This window comes from Panthera pardus, unplaced genomic scaffold (genome assembly GCF_024362965.1).
Source record: "Panthera pardus isolate Hobbes unplaced genomic scaffold, ASM2436296v1 HiC_scaffold_6, whole genome shotgun sequence".
Taxonomy (NCBI): domain Eukaryota; kingdom Metazoa; phylum Chordata; class Mammalia; order Carnivora; family Felidae; genus Panthera; species Panthera pardus.
Window position 1 is genome coordinate 19,913,583 of NW_026526991.1, and position 20,174 is coordinate 19,933,756.

At 39.4% G+C, this 20,174-nt stretch overlaps 1 protein-coding gene across 3 annotated transcripts in view; it reads right to left on the reverse strand.

The window, feature by feature from the left end:
- Nucleotides 1-18,041, reverse strand: part of CHPT1 (choline phosphotransferase 1) — a 35,035-nt gene extending 16,994 nt beyond the window's left edge. For 2 of the 3 annotated variants that reach the window (XR_002079164.2, XM_019446592.2), the window contains exons 1-3: nucleotides 17,660-18,039; nucleotides 2,611-2,758; nucleotides 2,137-2,278 (exon numbers count right to left, since the gene is read on the reverse strand). Coding sequence is in view for 2 of the 3 variants with exons in the window: in XM_019446592.2 (XP_019302137.2) it covers nucleotides 2,137-2,278; nucleotides 2,611-2,758; nucleotides 17,660-17,932 (563 nt within the window). In the remaining variant the exon portion in view is untranslated. Of the gene's footprint in view, nucleotides 1-2,136; nucleotides 2,279-2,610; nucleotides 2,759-17,659 lie in introns of all 3 variants that reach the window. The other variant, XM_053895588.1, reaches the window with a different exon arrangement.
- Nucleotides 18,042-20,174: the final 2,133 nt, after the last annotated feature.

A 20,174-nucleotide genomic window follows, 5' to 3' on the forward strand; every position in this document is an offset into this window, starting at 1 on the left:
CCTCATGCTTCTGCCTAGATTTACTCCCATCTATCTGGCATAGTCCATCCACAAGTAACTCATCTTTGTATGTCTAGTTCTGGGCACACAATAGACTCTCAATCAGTAGCAAATGAATGTAAAATTTACATCTAGGCCAAGATGAACTAATTCATTTCAGAAAGATTTTTAGTGAAGTTGGAAGCCAAAAAGATAAGTTGGTCATTAATAGTAACAACAATAATAATAATTAACCAGAACACCGCATTATTATATTACTCTAGTTTACCATAGCAAGTTCGGCAAATTAAAATGCATTAGATTTTGCAAAGTTACTTTTCTATTTTAGCATCTTAATTTATAAATAGATACAGATTAATTTTCCATAGTTGCCTGGAATTTTTAACCAGGCTTTTTGTTCCTTGGGATCTTGATCAGTAGACAGGGAATCAGCAAAAGAGTCAGATTTTCCATAAAAGTGTTCTTAAACTAATTCAACCTACAATTACCTTTTCCTTACGTAGGATTTCTTCAGTGCTTATGGAAACCTAGCGCAAGTCATTTTACACTTGGCAATGGACTGTATTAGCAGTGTCACAGAAGTATTATATCATCCCTTTGATACACTATACTATATAGCTCCTAAAACAGGAATTTTTAAAAAAATGCATTTTGTATCCTTCCACAGAATCTAATACATTGCTGGTCCCAGGGAACTGAACAACAGTCGCTAAGAGTGTGGGGGGTTTGGAGTCAAATAGACTTGAGTTTTAATCCTGGCTCTATACTTAACAGCAGTGTAAGTTACAGAATCTCTCTGCCTCATTTGTACAGTGGAGGTAATACCCTTACAGGGTACTGTGAGGAACAAATGAGCTAATGCATGTAAAGCACTTAGAACAGTGCCTGACAATGAGAAAGAACGAAATATGGCCCTTTGTAGCAACGTGGATGGAACTGGAGAGTGTGATGCTAAGTGAAATAAGCCATACAGAGAAAGACAGATACCATATGTTTTCACTCTTATGTGGATCCTGAAAAACTTAACAGAAACCCATGGGGGAGGGGAAGGAAAAAAAAAAAAAAGAGGTTAGAGTGGGAGAGAGCCAAAGCATAAGAGACTGTTAAAAACTGAGAACAAACTGAGGGTTGATGGGGAGTGGGAGGGAGGGGAGGGTGGGTGATGGGTATTGAGGAGGGCACCTTTTGGGATGAGCACTGGGTGTTGTATGGAAACCAATTTGACAATAAACTTCATATATTGAAAAAAAAAAAAAAGAACAGTGCCTGAAACATGCAAGTGCACTAGGTGGTACTACAATTATTCCATAATTTAGAATCAATGTGATGAGTTGCCTAAGGCCTTCCCTCTGTTACATGATTCATAGATTTGGGCTTCTCCTGATGATATTTTTAGTATCATCAGAGGTTTTTGTTTTTGTTTTCCATGGCTGTTTCTCCTATGCAGCAATAAAGTGGGGTTACAAAGAATCAGTAGATGCGGAAAGGCAGAGCTGAGAATGAGCCAACGGCAGATAATTCTTGAAGGATCAGGCAGAGAGGGAGCTGATGGGACAGAGGAAAACAGAATCGAATTCTTGTTTTCGGCACTATTTCCTGGTGTCTAAGAAAGGCATCAGAGGCATATTTATCATCTGATGTTTATCTCTAACATTTTCAAGGTGCTTTTACATTATCTCATCAATTGTCTACCACAACTGAACAGTCTCACAATTATCTTGTTGGTGACTGATGTAAGGGGTGCCCCTTTTTGGGCACATGAAGATTTGACCAAAAAGGACCCTTAGATTCCATATTTCATTATTTTATTATGTAAGTCAAATGCTGTTTACTTAAGTACTTTTTACTCAGGTCCCTTATTTTTCTCTTTCTCCTGTATAATGTAAGCTTGAGTTAGTAAGCTACTAAAAGGGAGAAAGAAATAAAATTACTATCAAATACATAACTATTTATAACGTGCAGAATCCCTGCAAGACTTAAATTAAGCTGTAGCATTTATGGATGCTCTAATAAATTAAAAGATAATTTAAATTCCTGATGGAAGCATTGTTCTCCTTATGGATAAATAAAATATAACAGATTGTGAAAATAAATTGAATTATATTTAAAAATGTACAACTTAAAAAACATACTTACTTTCCAAACCTCAATACGCCTGAAACATAAGTCTGCCAGTGAGCACAATAAAACATGAACATCCCAATAAAAGAGCAGAAAAACAACCAGTCAGGATGAGTTCCTAAGCGCACAGCAACCGAAGCTCCAACTGCCATAAATACTGAAAGAAACAAGGTTTAAGAACCATTAAGAATTAAAAATAATTAATGAAATAATTGCCATTATTCATTCAGAGATACAGAGTTCAGAAATGCAGAGTTTTAGGGTATGTAACCTTGGCATCACAATAAGGTACACCAAACAAAATTAATTTTTGAACATACTTTCAAAATACACTGTGAAAATTTGCCCCCAAATGTATGCTTATCCAAAAAGTTGACCAAACAGCTCGGTTCATGTTAGTTTTTAAGCCATTATTAACAACAACAACAACAACAACAACAACAACAACAACAAAATTGGGAAAAACCTTCACTAATAACGCTAATTTACCTGTGGAAAGAGAGTCACAACCGTGGTCGAAAAGTTCCCCTAAGGGAGAACAAGAATTTGTTCTTCTGGCTTGTTTCCCATCAATAGCATCCAGTGACTGGTAGATAAAGAGTCCCAGTGCACATAAAAGGTATGTCCAATATGGTGCCTAAAGATAAACGTGAATAATAAATACTGGTACGTGACAACAAGCTAGCTTCTGTTTGAAAATAGTTCAACCTAAGCCAATTGATACATTTTCTTGTGTTCTCACCTTATATCACCTCAGGGTGTTATAAAAACCATTCATAAGCCTCCTTTGACAGGTGAGAACGAAACTGAGAAATCAGATGAATTGTTCTAGGTCATCTGGGTAGAGGGACACAGAAGTCCAAAGAGTGAGAAACACAAGGTTAAATGAGCAAGGATGAGGACCTTGATTTTGGTTCCTAATTCACAGCTCTTTCAATATATGATTTATATATGGTTTTTGATTTGAAATTATTCAGTAAGTTTTTGCTAGGAAAAAAGATCTTAAAGACAAATCACAGACCTGTGCTTCCATTCATGATGGAGTGTCAGGGGACTGGATCTATGTCCCCACCTTATACAACTAGAAAAGCAATAAAACAAATGCAACAATTTTTCAGACATGGCAGGCAGTGCAGTACTGTGATCCCTGCCAGAGGGAAACAAATGAGATGGGCCCAACAGTGCTCTAGTTTAGTACCTACAGGCAGTTTTCAGACCACAGTACAGGAATGGGAACCTGAACAGAGCCCAGTGATCTTGTTATGCTGAGGAGAAATGTAGCAGAATTCTGGAAGGTCAAAGCAGCTAGATTCTGTAGAGCATAGCATCAGAGAAAAGAGGGACACATGATCTACAGAAGGGTATCTTTGAGTCTTTGGCTGAGAAGTGACCTGTGCCTAAATGAGATAAAACTACTAACCAAGGCCAAGGAAAGAACCATGGGACAGTATAAGGTCACATAATTCTTTTTATTTTTTAATTAAAAAAAATTTTTTTAATGTTTATTTATTTTTGAGAGAGAGACAGAAAGCATGAGTGGGGAAGGGGCAGAGAGAAAGGGAGGCACAGAACGTGAAGAAGGCTCCAGGCTCTGAGCTGTCAGCACAGAGCCTGACGCGGGGCTCGAACTCACAAACTGTGAGTGAGATCATGACCTGAGTCAAAGTCAGATGCTCAACCAACTGAGCCAACCAGGCACCCCAAGGCCATATAATTCTTGAAGGCCACACAAAGCTGGAAATTTTTCATGCTCCCTCAAGGCACAACACAAAAGACTTTGTAATACATTAGGTAGAGTTCTCAGAAGTGTATTGCCTTAGCACTGGGGAGAAATTGGCCCAAGACTAAAGGCCTCTTGGAAGAGTCCTAACAGACATAAAGTCCAGCCTCAAAAGAAGCCAACTGATCCTATGTAACTCAACTACAGCCAACACAAAGTGCAATATCTCAAAGGGATATATAAAAAAAAAAAAATCTAGTACTCAAACATGTAAAATTCACAATGTTTGGCATCCAATCAAAAATTACCAGTCATGCAAACAAACAAAAATTACTAGTCATACAAAAAGCAGGAGAATATGAACTACAACTAATAGTAAAATCAATCAATACAATCAGACCTAGGAATGACACAGAAAATGGAATTAGATGTAATTGGATGGACATGAAAGGTTATTATAAATACGTTTTGCATGTTCAAGAAGGTGAAGGAAAATATAAAAGACTCAAGTGAAACCTCTAGATATGAAAAAAAGGTATTTGAAATGTAAAATGTACTGGATGAGATTGGACAACACAAAAGAAAAGATCAGTGAACTTGCAGAATACTGATGGAAACTATCAAAAATGGTGCACAGAAAGAAAAAAGACTACAAATAATTGATCTGGGTACCAGTGACCAGTGGGACAACAGAAGCACTCTAACATATTTTTATTGGAGTCTCAGAGGAGATAAGAGAGGGTTGGGCATAAAAAATGTTAAGAAATAATGGCTGGAGAAGTTTCCAAATTTGAAATTTATACACTCACGTATCCAACAAGCTCAACAAACACAACAGAATAAATACTTTTTAAAAACCCACCAAGACACATGATAATAAGAAGCCAGAGGAAAACAGAAACATCATATATAGAAGCATAGATAATAGTGAGAGAGAGGAAAGAGTCTGTAAAGTTGAATACAGATGAATAGAAATGATTCAATTTGAAGAAGGCAGAGAAAAAGAGATTTTAAAATGACCATTATTTTCTTTCACACTTTAAAAATATACTCTTCTTCCTCAGGGACCTGTGTGATGATAGCAATGGTCAAGCCAGATTTGTATGTCTTAGGGAGGAAGTATAGCAAAATTATTAAGAAGTAAGGCTTTGAAGTTGGATCTGTGTTCGAGCCCTTGACTCTGTCACTTAATAGCCAGATGACCTTGGGCAAATCACTTAACCTCTCTAAACTGTGGGTACTCACATGTAAGATGTGAATAATCCTTATAGTTGTATCAGATAAAAAATTCTTAGATAGCTCTTTAACAGAGCCTGGCACACAGTAAGTAGGTGCTCAGTAATGCTCAGTAAAGGTTAGCTATTCTCATTAAATTGTCTTGTACACTTTTAGTGGCAAATATAAGTTTTAATATACCAATCTATGTATGGTTTATGTGGTAATTCTACAAATATCCAATCAACCTGCTACTTTATTCTTCAATATTTTTAAGTAAATAGAGGTTTACTTTGAACTTAACTTTAATAGAAGTTTCATTATTTGTTAATATTAGATGCCCAGTATTAACGATTACACTACTAATTGCTTAAAAGGACTTATCAAGTCTCTTCTAGTTAAAAAAAAAAAAGCAGTATAAATTAGAAAAAATTTAAGAATAGAAGTAACCTGAGCTGTGAATATGCATATTAAAATGTCACAAAGAAACAATAAGTGTCTGTGAGGATGCACTGTTGGTGGGAATGCAAACTGGTGCAGCCACTGTGGAAAAGTCTGGAGGTTCCTCAAAAAATTAAAAATAGAACTACCCTATGACCCAGTAAGGGTATTTACTCAAAGAATACAAAAACACTAATTTGAAAGGATATATGTGCCCCGATGTTTACTGCAGTATTATTTACAATAGCCAAATTATGGAAGAAGCCCAAGCCAAGTGCCCACTAACTGATGAATGGATAAAAAAGATATGGTATGTGTATATACGTGTATGTGTATATGTGTGTGTACATATATATACACATAAATAACTATATATACATACATACATACATACATTATATGTGTGTGTGTGTATATATATATATATAAATTATTCAGCCATAAAAGAAAATGAAATCTTGCTACTGGCCACACAGATGGAGCTAGAGAGAATTTTGCTAAGTGAAATAAGTCAGTTGGAAAAAGACAAATACTGTGACTTCATATGTTGAATTTAAGAAACAAAATAAACAAAGGGAAAACAAAAAGACAACCCAAAAAACAGACTCTTAATGATGGAGAACAAAGAGCGTTATCAGAGGGGAGGTGGATGAGGGGACGGGTGAGGTAGGTGAAGGGGATGGAGTGCACTTGTCGTGATGAGCACTGAGTAATGTATAGAAACTATACATAACACTGAAACTAATACAATACTGTATGTTAGCCATACTGGAATTAAAATTTAAAAACTTAATAAAAAATTAAAAAATTAAATGTCACATTCAGTTCTGATTAGCATGTTTTTAAAAGCTTATCTGCAAACTGTAAAACAATTAAGAGAGGGCAAAAAAACAGAGAATTGCTAAATCATCTTGACAGTATAAGAGTGGAAAACACAAAACAAAACAAACCACCTCGAATCTTTTTGAAAAAATCCCAAAGTGTTTTGCAGAGAACAATCCCAGTGACTTTTCAAATAAGCAAATTCTTACCCATTTTTTTCCTGCTATGAAAAATTATATTGTTTTCATTTTGAAAACCAAAGGAGAGAGGTGACATTTCAAATCTATGTAAAATTGGAAACTTGAAATTATTAAAATTTCTGGAATGACATAAAAAGTCACTTTTTTATCATCTATTTTCCACCAAATACTTTCCCCCTAAATGACAGACTTCTCAAAGTGCATCATCTACCTGAGATGTATTCCATTTCTCCCTTCTATGCCCAGAACCTTCTTATACTAAAACAACTGGAGCCAAGGTCCAATTAAGCATTAAAAGCTTAATTCTGACCTCTGGTCTGGGAGACTGGCCACAGGCAAATTGAAAGGTCAAGGTGTTAACGGAAATCCATACTGAAATAAATTCGCTCACTCCTGGACACGACAGTTGGGGGTGGATTCTGCCCCTCATTTGGAAAAAATAAAGGAAGACTGGTTCACTAGTTTAAGACTACTTCATTAGGATACTAGAAGAATTAAAGGTTTAGAGCTTAAACAGGTAAGAGTGCAGGGGAATTTAGACAAGAAAAAGAGAGAGGAACTCTCTGCAGAAACGAAGGTTGAGGCCTGGAAAATGAAAGGTTTACTCATGAGTCAGTGACCAGATCCCTGTTTTGGGACCAAGAGATCAGATTGGAAAGGTAATAACATTATCTAAAACAGTACAACAAAGGGCATTTTTCAGCATTATTTTATTTGATACAGCAATCCACAGAGACAGGGCAGTTACCATGTTCTCTTTATTAAAGACGGAAAGTAAAACCTAGGAAGGGATGACGAAGTCCCATCCAGATGAGTGGCCAGATGGTCCAGGAATCAGGTCTTCCGACCTCCCCAGGCTATGGGATCCATCAGGCTGCAGGCTGCACAGACATGAATTCTTACTTCACTGACTACCTATTTCTTTAAACTTGCTAAGAAGCACTTTCCTGCTTACACAATCCAATTTCAAGTGCAGTGAGCCCTAGGAAATGGCTGTGAGCCATGTGACTGACACTTCCTTCCTTTTAAGCCCAGAAAGGCACACTGGTCCCCAGTACCTGGTTCACTCCTTTCCAGTCTTCCCAAGGCCACAGGGACCTAACCTACCTTCTCTCTTCCCTGCTGTCATCACCTCCACCCCCAGCTGGAAGCTATTAAATAGGCTGCAAACTGTCATCTTCTTTTCTAACCTGTTATCTCTGCAAAACCAGCTCCAGGTTAGAGATGCACTGGCCAGGAACAGGATGACCCTTCCTTCCAGGAGTCCTCAAAACAGGTGTAATTACAGAAGACTCTGGGTCTTCTGTAAGGAGGATCTACAAGAGCCACCCCAATTCATTTCAGGTTTTCATGTGAACTTATTTTCAAAAATTTTAAACATAAGCATGGAAAAGTCAGGCTTAGATTATGCATTATAAAGTCATAAGCAGTTTATCAAAAAACTACTACAGAAGGAACCTATTCCCCAAAGTAGAACTTCTTCAGGTAATATTAAACTCCTAACGTGTAAACTTTTAAATTCTGTAATTTTCATAATATCTACTGTATCTTTTAGGATCAGAATTTAACAGTATGTCATAGGAATCTTTTCAGGTAAACCATGAAGACCTACATTACTCTTGTAAATGACAACATGGTATTCAATGATGTGGCTATACCACAATTTAAGTAATAACTTCATTAATGATGAATCTTGCATTACTGCATTAAAAATTATTATGTAAGTTTATTCTAGAAAACAAAAATAATTACTAAGAATCAATCATAACCCTTAGTCATTTAAATTAAAGCACTAATAAATTTAAATTGCTTTTCAGTAACACCACTAAAAAACAGCTGTATAAAAGTAAGTGGGAAATTTTACTTTTTCGGTTACTTAAATTATAGGATGCTATTATTCATTTTATAATTAGAGAAACCAGAGTTCTGAACCAGATCATATGGCAACTGTTCTCGTTAAAAATAACTCTGGGTCAGAGGGAACACTCACATATAAACCAATTTATCCTCTTTTGATACATGCATCTGAATAAGCACACACGAATCAGGAAAAGGAAGAAAAGACTTATTAGAAAGTGATCGGTGAGCACATCTCTGCTCACTGGACAAACTTCACTTACAAGCTTGGACCTTAAAATACTTGATTTTCTGGAACACATCCTTAGGTCTTTTGTAAATGAAAATGCTAGACTAGATAGTCTCCAAGGTCCCATCTTTCATATTAGAATATAATCCTCTCAAGGATATGAGACATGTTGTCTGTTTTTAAAATCTGTTTTCCATACCACAGGAGCTAAAATAACTAGATGATCTAATTGTTCCTTATCAGGTAAAACAGTTTCCAAAGGGAAGAATTCATGCCCCGGGCTGTTCTTGCACACCTGTTAGAAGTGTGGAGTCCCGGACTCTACCTGTACCCAGATCCTTGCTTTCATCACTGGCTGAGTGAATTGGATGAGTTACTTAACCTCTCAGTGCCTCAGTCTCCCTTTATGAAAAATGAAAATAATCACTGCTCCTGTCTCACTGTGAGGATCAAAGAAAGAATTACAGGGGCCCCTGGGTGACTCAGTCGGTTAAGCAGCCGACTTCGGCTCAGGTCATGATCTAGCGGTCCGTGAGTTCGAGCCCCGAGTCGGGCTCTGTGCTGACCGCTCAGAGCCTGGAGCCTGTTTCAGATTCTGTGTCTCCCTCTCTCTCTGACCCTCCCCCGTTCATGCTCTGTCTCTCTCTGTCTCAAAAATAAATAAACGTTAAAAAAAAAAATTAAAAAAAAAAAAAAGAATTACACGGAAAGTGTTAAGTGCCCGCCATATGGAAGGAGCTCAGCAAATTTTAATTACTGTTATTGTTATTACTGATACTACATAAGACACTTTTAGATGATTCATGGGTCAACTTTTCATTTTAATATTTATGACTTTATATTAATATATTTTGGAAATATTTTAACATATTTAAAAAATAGCTAGCATAGCTGTCAAAATCTATGACTTTATAGATATTAAGGCTTAGAACGAGTCCATGTCTTTAAAAAGTGATTTAAAGCTGATGGAAAGAAAAACAGTAAATAAAAAATAGTATATATAGGTAATACACAAAAGTAAACATCTTCCCAAATTAAAATCTAGGAAATACTGGAACTATATAATGCCTATTTATATAAATTTTTATACTTGAAAAAATTACCTCTTTGCTTTAAATGGCCTTGGGTGTGAGATGACACATATGCAAAAGGTATTATATAATCAGTAACAACTGGATCAGATGCTAACAGGGAGATTTCAATTATCAAAAGAGCAACTGACCTCTCTCTCCATAAAAACGAAAAGTGCGTTTATAAGAGGTAGGAAGAAAGAAAATTAGAAGACAGATCATGCACATGTGGAAAAATGTAATGCTAGTGTGGTGTTAAAAAGTGGATTTTTAAAAGAAAATTCATGGAATTTCTAACAGACTACTAGTCTGACACTGTTCTAACAGTGATTAAGGAGGATTAAGAGATTGTTTACTGTGTGCCTCTGGCTGGTGGAGCACTTCCTTGTTTACAGAGGGAGGGCTCCCAAGGGAGGCTTCCAAGGCTCCAGAAGCAGTTGGTGGTCAGCAAGGATAAGATCATTCTCAGTGCCAATCGGAAAGGGCCTTGGGGGCTTACTGGTTTCAACCCAGACCTTCAGGCCTCAGCTTTGATTAGGGGCCAGCATTTGAGGAGAGTATACCTATTTTCAGGGAATGAAGCAGGTAATAAAATGGGGGAAGGAAAGCCAGCAGCTTATACAAATGCAGTTCAACCAACACTTTGGGACCAAAGGGTTCTTTCATGACAACAGAAATTTGTACTTTGAAATGTAGATTTCTTTCTTTTCATATTTTGGGGAATAGTCCTTTTTCTTTTCCCTATTTTTTTTAAGCCTTCTTCAGTACTTACTAGAGTTCTTGTTGAAAATGCCAGCCTCTCACTGTGCTCAGGGGAACAAGAAGGAGGAGGGATATGAAGAGACTCCCTGGGGTCAGATCTATCAACATCCACTGTACTGGGTGCTTTAACATCTGCTCTGTTCTTTAACTTTGCAAAACCCAAGTGGTCAGAGCCTTTCTGCCCAGGTCAAAAGTCTCAAACAGAAACAGCTTATATACCTTGGGAATCAAGTTAAGGAAAGCCTTAGGCATCAGAGGGATAAACCCCAAGACAATTAGAAGCTCCTTCTACCGGTGAGGAAAGTGAGGCATCCAGGCTTCAGAAGCAGAGGCTTGCATTTACCCCCAGGGTCAGGATCATACATGTGCTTCCTTAAATCCTGAGGCCTGAGTACTTGCTTGCCTCACTTTAGTCTCTGCCCAGATTCTAGAATTTTCAAATCCTGAAAGGAATTGGAGTTTATATTTTGTTTTAGTAAGGGAGGCCACTCCCTTACAAGAGTCCTGCCTTAATAAATGATGCTTGATTTTATTGAGCTGGTTAAAATAAAGAAAAAAAAAAAAAGAGGGAGATAAGTAATAAAAAAGAAAACACTAGATTTCAAAGAAACCAAACCCAATTAAAAAAATGTCTAGGGGCGCCTGGGTGGCTCAGTCAGTTAAGAGTCTGACTTCGGCTTAGGTCATCATATCGCAGTTTGTGGGTTCGGGCCCCGCGTCAGGTTCTGTGCTGACAGCTCGGAGCCTGGAGCCTGCTTTGGATTCTGTGTCTCTTTCTCTCTCTGCCCTTCCCCTGCTTGTGCTCTGTCTCTCTATCAAAAATAAATAAACGTAAAAAAAAAAAAAACCTTTTAAAAAAATGTCTGAATAGGAATCTAAAGATTATTTTCCTTTTCTTAATATTCCCCAACAAATAACCCTTTACAGAGCAAAGGCAACTATAATCTGAATTATTTATAGAGGGAATAAACCATTTCTTAAAGTCTTTCTGATTCTTCAGAAAAACTTCCTTTTTGGTTCAACTTTTTATCATCACAAATAAAATAAATGTATTAATTCCCTGACCAATAGGTACCTATTTGCTATAATTCCTACTCTTTTTTTTTTTAAGTTTGTTTAATGTTTGTTTGTTTACTTATTTATTTATTTAGAGGGCGTCTCCACATGGGGGAGGGGCAGGTAAAGAGGGAGAGAGAGAGAGAGTTCTGAGCAGACTCCACACAGCCAGTGCAGAGCCCGATATGGTTCTTGAACCCACGAACTGTGAGATCGTGTCTTGAGCTGAAATCAAGAGTCACTGAGCCACCCAGGCACCCCTATAATTCTTACTCTTAACAGAGACACTGATGTGTCTCCGACATTTACTCAAGTAAGCTTAAAAGAGAATGGAGCCACACTTTATACCAGTCAAAAGTAAGTGTATGGGTATTTTGTGGTAAAGACTGTTATTAGGCTGGAGCCTAAAGAACTAGATTCAAATCACTGAGTTTTCTTATATATAAATGTAGGAATGGCATTAAATAAGCTCTAAAGTCCTTTATGTAGAAGTCTGTGATCCTATTTTAGGATTAGGTAGCAAGGAATGGGGGCCAAAGACTCCATACAGAGTAAAATTCAGATAGAAATGCTTCATCGAGGTGAGGAGGGGGCAATTCAATTTCTGTTTTCTCTAGTAGCCCTAATTCTTGCTTACTGTTCTTAAAATTCCCAGGCCAAACTGATAAGTATTTATTCCAAGACCAGCTTGAACTGAATAAGAGTAGAAAAACATTACCTCCCAAGATGACATTTCATTCATGCAGTCAATAATTTAGCAAATATTTACCATGCCTCTGCTTTATACAAGGTGCTGTGCGGTGCAGAATGTACAAATGGGCAATCTCTGAACTTTAAAGTTGGTAGGTTGTCCTGCTCAGTAAGGACACACATAAGCAAAAAAATTGGAGAAGTTCCACAGGAAACCTACAAAACCCAGTGGTTGAAGCATAGCTTTCTAGCTTGGAAAGCTGGTCTCCATTTAAAGCTACCTACTCATGGGGCTCCTGGATGGCTCAGTCGATTAAGTGTCTGACTTCGGCTCAGGTCATGATCTCATGGTTCATGGGTTAGAGCCCTTCATGGGGCTCTGTGCTGACAGCTCTGAGCCTGGAGTCTGCTTCAGTTTCTCTCTCTCTCTCTGTCTCTCTCTCTCTCTGTCTCTCTCTCTCTCTCTACCTCAACCCCACTTGCACTTTGTCTCTCAAAAATTAATAAATGTTAAAAAAAATTTTTTTAAAGCTACCTACATAGAAGAGGTTAATTCCCTTCAGTTTCATAATCTATAAAATGGGGATAATAATAGTACTACTTCATAAAGTTGTTGAGAGGATTAAATGAGAAAACAGGCTAAAGCACCTTAAAATAATGCCTGGTACACAGTTAATACCCAGTAAATGTTAGTTGTTATTGTAGTTTTTATTGGAGTTTAGAAGATTAAGTGGTTGATTTGACTCCAGAGAAGGAAGAAAAATTTCATAAGGAAGTCATGTTAGAACTGGGCATTGACAGATGGAAACAGGACAGTAGGAAGGAAAAGGAAGGAGAAAAGAGAGGGACAAAACAAAGAGAAATCCTTGGTGTAGCAAGTAGTTCAATTTGGCTGGAGTGGAAAGTTCCTTAACAGACACAGTGGCTGCAACCCCAATCAAAATAGCACCAGCATTCTTCACAGAGCTATAGAACAAACAATTCTAAAGTTTGTATGGAACCACAAAAGACCCTGAATAGCCAAAGTAATGTTCAAAAAGAAAACCAAAGCTGGATGCATCACAATCCCAGACTTTAGCCTGTATTATAGAGCTGTAATCATCAAGACACTATTGTATTGGCACAAAAAACAGACACATAGGCCAATGGAAGAGAACTAAAAACCCAGAAGTGGGCCCACAAATATATGGCCAACTAATCTTTGACAAAGCAGGAAAGAGTATCCAAGGAAAAACAAAAACAAAAACAAAAACAGTCTCTTAGCAAATGGTGCTAGGAGAACTGGACAGCAACATGCAGAAGAATGAACCTGGACCACTTTCTTATACCATACACAAAAATAAATTCAAAATGGATTAAAGACCTAAATGTGAGACAGGAAACCATCAAAATCCTAGATGAGAAAACAGACGGCAACCTCTTTGGCCGCAGCAACTTCTTACTTGACATGTCTCCCAAAGCAAGGGAATAAAAGCAAAAATGAACTATTGGGACCTCATCAAGATAAAAAGCTTTTGCACCGCAAAGGAAACAATCAACAAAACTAAAAGGCAACTGACGAACTGGGAGAAGATATTTACAAATGACATATCAGATAAAGGGCTAGCATCAAAAATCTATACAGAACTTACCAACCTCAACAACTGAAAAACAAATAATCCAGTGAAAAAATGGGCAGAAGACATGAATAGACATTTTTCCAACGAAGACATCCAGATGGCAAACAGACACATGAAAAGATGCTCAACATTGCTCATCATCAGAGAAATACAAATCAAAACCACACTGAGATCCCACCTCACACTGGTCAGAGTGACTAAAATTAACAACTCAGGAAACAACAGGGGAACCTCTTGCACTGTTGGTGGGAATGCAAACTGGTGCTGCCACTCTGGAAAACAGTGTGGGGGGTTCTTCAAAAAATTAAAAATACAATTACCCTACGACCCAGCAACTGCACTACTAGGAATTTATCCAAAGGATACAGAAGTGTTGATTTGTAGGGGCATATGCACCCCAATGTTTATACCAACACTATCAACAATAACCAAATCATGGAAAGAGCCCAATGTCCATCAACTGATAAATGGATTAAGAAGATGTGGTATATGCATACAACGGAATACTATCAACAGTGAAAAAAAGAATGAAATCTTGCCATTTTCAACAATGTGGATGGAACTCGAAGGTATTACGCTACGTGAAATAGGTCAGTCAGAGAAAGACAGATATCACATGATTTTACTCATATGTGGAATTTGAGAAATTTAACAGATGATCATAAGGGAAGGGTAGAAAAAATAAGATAAAAACAGAGAGGGAGGCAAACCATTAAGAGACTCTTAAATACAAAGAACAATCTGAGGGTTTATGGGGGAGGGGGTATGGAGGGGTGGGAAAAAATGGGTGATGGGCATTAAGGAGGGCACTTGTTGGGATGAGCACTGGTTGTTATATGGAGGTGATAAATCACTGGAATCCATTCCTGAAGCCAGGACTACACTATATGTTAACTAATTTGAGAGTACATTAAAAAAAAAAAAAAAAAAGTAGCTATACAAAGCAATAAAATAAATTAAAAAATAGAAACAGTGACATGATATGCAGTTCAGAACACCACTGTAGAACTTAATATAAATCACTTAATTTTTTTCTATTAATTTCCCTCATCCCCACTTATGTCCTAGAAATTAACAGTAGTAAAAATTAGATGAAGTGTTATTATTAATATAGATAATGTAGTCAGCATTACATATATGTAATCCTATTCGGGTAGGATTACATCCTATATGGGTACATAAACCAAAGTATCTAAATCCAAAAACCTTATGTATTTTCCCTGAGCCTTTCTGGAAGCAATCTGTCAAGTTTGAAAAAGCACTAATAATTCTTAAGACTAAGAATCAGAAAACACATTCCATGCCAGGTAAAAGTCACTTAACCCTCTGGGCCTCAATCTTCTCTTAATAAAAATGTATATACTACTATTACTTCAGGATGGATGGATAGAAGAAATGCTAGAATGGTGGTAAGGCTATTGTAGGAAGGGAAAAAACTTGCCAACCTCCTTGGGTAGACATAAAACACAAAGGCCACAATTGATGTAAAAGCACTTTACATACCTGATAAATCTCATATAAAACACAAGGAATTTTTCCTGCATACCACATACAGAAAGGCAGGAACTCTGGACCAGAAGGTGGTGGTAAATGATTTTATATATATATATATGTCTATGTAGAATACATAATATATATAATATATAATATATATATTACATATATATAAATGAAAGTTTTGGGGTTAGATTGACTTAGATCTGAATATGTATATTATATATTATATAAATATACTATATGTATAATATATATAATATATATTATATATACATATATATATTATATATATATAATATATATATATGTTTTGGAGTCAGATTGACTTAGATCTGAATCCTGTCAGGGCCTGTCATACAAGTTCTGTGACCTGAAAGCAAAACAGCCTGAACTACTGTGTTTCTTTCCTGCTATTGATGCGATTTTACCAAATACACAATGTCAATCCTATAATGGTTTTTCCCCTCACTGCTTCAGCCTCTTACAAGCACCTACAGGATCTAGTGACTTACATTTCAGAAATTCTTGTCAGTTTCACCTTATTATTTTAACCCTTACGCCTCCTTTTAGGGCCATTCTGATTTTTTCACTTTTTTTTTTTAAGTGTCTGAGATTTCCCCCCACCATCACCATTTTTTTAAAGGCAGTTAAGCCTAAAATTAATTAATCATAATTTTACCTCTTCCATCAAGCCCCTCTTGACCCTCCTAAACATAATCTATTAGACTTGTTTATGTGTCCTGCTCTCTGTAAGTGCTCAACAAATGCTTCTAAAGTTAATAATATTGACAAGTTCACAGTTTAATTGGCAAGTATCAGAAACATCCAAATGCGGTTAGCCAAATCTAGGCCCAATAAAAACTAAATTTTATTATATATTTTCAGGATATTTTTAATAATAGTGATATTTTTAATGTGTTGAGTAATATATTTAATTGTTGGGCAAACTACCTTTTTCTACATTTATCTGCAGGTAATGTATTATTTAATTCTCATTGCGTCCTTGTAAAATTGGTTTGGCAAGTATGATTTTCTAATTCACATGTGGGAAAACTGACCAGCAGTTATCTCTCTCTATGGTGCTGTGGAGCCCCATGAGAACTCAAACCTTCCACTTGTAAATCCAGTGCACCAACTCCGGGAAATTCTGCAAACAGACTGCAAAAATGAAAAACTAAAGAAACTTACTTTTTGCAAACAATATGGAAATGAATAACAATGGAAACATCTGCCAAGAACTCATATGTAATAAACATAACCATCAATTGGCAAGGTATGTTTAAAATGTAGGCTCCATTAAATATTTTTTTAATGGACGGATAGTATGGAAGGCATAAAATATTTCCATTGTATTCCTGCTATCCAATTTCAACTTGAATTAATTCCCCACAGAACCTATACTCAAATAGGATTATAAAAGGGATTTCACTATTTGGAGAAAAAAGACAAGAAAGCTGTGTCACAGAATGTGCAATGTGATACTTATCTCATGTACTATGCCTTAAAGCTACAAATGGGAGTGGACCCCCTTTGCCTCCTACCCCATCCACACTGAGCCCAAGGGGGCTTCTGATTAACACTTGTCCAAAGCCCACGTTATCTACTTTTTTTTAAAATTTACTCTTATTTCAGATATATGTCAAATACGCATTGCTAACAAAATCTGTTGGCTTTTGTGACCCCTGGGTCGTGATAATAAGGATTATCGTCTGCTAATAATACCTTAGTTTGTTTTGCAGGTCAATGAGGCAAAGTGGAAGTTACCTCTTGGAAGTAACTTATCTTTGATCAGTGCTACCAGTAATTTCAGGATCACTAGCACAACCGTGAGAAACAGACGATTATAAAAGTGTCCAAAGGGTAACTCCGGCTTGGCCAACCCGACCTCAAGCCCTGGTGCCAGACAGGAAGGACGGAGACTGGGGGCGTTCAGTCCCCAGTGTGCAAAGTAACCGACAGCTTGTCCATCCCACAGCTCGGCGCCGGATGGGATGGAGGCCGGGCAGGCAGGCTTGCTGTGGCCCGGGGGAGGTTGAGTGCATACCGGGTTGAAGCAGTGACCTTGACAACCCCTCCGCCGCCCCGGGAGGCTCGGGGTGGACGCAGGGTTAGGGTAGCGGTGCGACAGCCTCCAGGTGGCCCGGGGAGTCTCAGGGCGGACGCAGCGCGGGGCAGTGGCGGTATCCCACCCCCACCCCCCACCCCCGAGGCTGAGCCTCGCGGGGGTCTCCCGGCTCTCCCGGGCACCTCCAGCTGCGGGACGGCGGGGCATCTCGGGCGGGGCTCGGGCGGGGGACCGGGGCTCCCGGGACAGCAGTTGGGGGTCCCTCCTCCGCGGCCGGGAGGGAGGTGGGCCCTACCTCCTCGGTGGCCGTGGGGCAGTAGGAGATAAGCACGAGCGTGGTGAGCAGGTTGATGGCCAGGCCCAGGAGGGTGATGGAGTTGGGGGCCATCCACAGCGGGATCCACTGGAGCAGCCAGGTCCAGTAAACCTGCAGCGGCGGCTCGAGCAGCGAGACGCCCGCCGCGCTGTAGCGGTGCTCCTCCAGCCGCCGCAGCTGCGCCGCGCTCAGCGGCTCCGCCAGCGCCTTCAGCCAGCGCGGCGCCGGCCTGGCCCCGGCGCCCGCCGCCATGGCCGCCTGCGGGCCCTGCCGCTTGGAGGGAGCGCGGCCCGTGCCCGGCGCCAGGGCGGGGAGAGGTGAAGGGAGGGGCTTGCGGACCGGGGCCTGTGGCTGCCGGGTGGGACTCTCCGGTCGGGCTCGCTCGACCGAGGTCGAGGTCAGGCGGGGCCGCCCCAGGTCCCGGGGCCGCCCCAGGTCCCGGGGCCCCCGCCCCCAGAGCGGCCCGGCCGCTGGTGCGACCGCGGGGGTGGAGTGAGGGCGGGGCCTCCGGGGAGAGGACCTGGGGGAGGGGTTGGGGAGAGTCCGGCGAGGTGTCAGGGAGGGTTGGACCGGCTCTCGCTGGCCACCAGGTCACCACTAGGGTCCCGCCAACAGTAACTTTCTGGTTGGCGTGCAAGGGCCCTGACTTCCCCAAGGGGCTGATGCACCTGCCTCTAAAGTTCGATTCTTCTCCAAGAATGTCTGGTCGGGCTCCCGTGAGGAAAAACTCCTCGCTAGCTGGGCAGTTAGAGGCTGGTTCCTCTAACCTGTGGTCTTGTGCACAACTCTTTTCTCCTGGTGTGGGTGTGCCCTGGCCTTTGGCTAACTACTGAAGGACGACGCTGCGTGTGGAGTCTGGCGGGAGGGGAGGGCGGTTGGTTGTGTGAGAACATGATTTTGCACATCTTGGGTCACCGGCCTCATGGCCCCATCTGTCTGTCCAAAAAGAGGTCCTACTTGATAAACGCACCACAAAAACAATTCTTCTTCCAACCCAAAGAACAGGGGCCCTTTAGCTCTATAGAACTCTCTCTGTGGGTTCAAAGACCAAGATATTGAAAGGAAAAATCAGGACTTGAAAAGGCTTGCTAACAAGGGGACTGAATGGTTGAAACTCAAATGCCCTTTTTTCAGAGCATCCAGTACCAGTAATTGGACATTTTTACACGCAGCCTTCTCTGGAGATAGAGGACAGAGATCCAGGCAGCGTCCTCCCACTATACAGTGGACTGAGCACACTTGCCACACAATGGTAGCTCACCAGCCCCTTACCTCACAATGCACCTCTTTACACAGGGGACATCCTGCCATAAACATTGCACAGCCTGAGATAAGCCTCCCTCTTGCCTTTTTTTACTTCCTGGTTCTGATCTTTATGCAATTTTCTAAGGCATAGAACAAGCTCAGAGACTGCTTTCAAGACAGTGTGTTAAGAAACATGTATCAGCAGATGCAGTTTGTCCCGCAGGATTCACATTATGACACCTCGGAGAGGAGTCAGCAAACTACTAACAGCCCACCACCTGTTTTAGTACAGCCCACGGGCTAAGTATGGTCTTTACATTTTTAAATGGCTGAAAAAAAATCAAAGGAATTTTTTTGATGCAAAATTATATGAAATTCAAACTTCAGTGTCACAAATAAGGCCACGTTTATGCTTCACATATTGTTTAAACTACTTTCTCACTCAAAAGCCGAGTTCTGTGGTTGTGACAAACACCACACGGGCCTGCAAACCCTGGAATATTTACAGTCTGGTCCCTCACAGAAAAAAGTTTGGTGACCCCTGCCTTAGGTGTCTATAGACCAAACCATTCTTTGGATATATACCTCCTAATCTTTCATGTGAAGAAAAAAGTGCTGAAAAATGCAGGAAAGGAATCAGAATGACAGAGATCCATTTTTAACTATGCTGGTTTTATGTACAGTAAACTTGGAGACATCTGTTTTTTTAATTTATCAATGCCATGAAAAATCCAGGGTGAAATCCTTTTTCACATCAATAAATTTAACTATATTACAGATAATTTCTAGTGCACATCAAAACATCAAAGGAGAATGAAAAGACACAAGCCATAAACCAGGGAAAGGTATTTCCCTGAAATAAAATCCACATTGACTACTACCCAGATTATATAAAGAATTCCTAAAATCAACAAGAAACAGAAAAGCAATCAACTGGGCTTATATTCAGATACCTGTAAGAAAAATCCCCAAAATCTGGTGACATAAACAAAATAAGAGTTTATTTCTTTCTCGCATAAAAATCTATAATCGCAGTGGCCTCATGATCATCAGGAACTCAGGCTCTTCTGTCTTTCTCCTCTAACATCCTCTCTCTGACTTGTACCTTAAGGTAATTACTTGGTTCTGAATGGCCTCTGGAGCTCCACCCATTCTATTTGCATTTCAAGTAGACAGAAAGAGAAAGGGAGTGAAAAAAAAAAAAAATAAATAAGTTGGATACCACTCAGCCAAGCCAGCAAAATAAGGT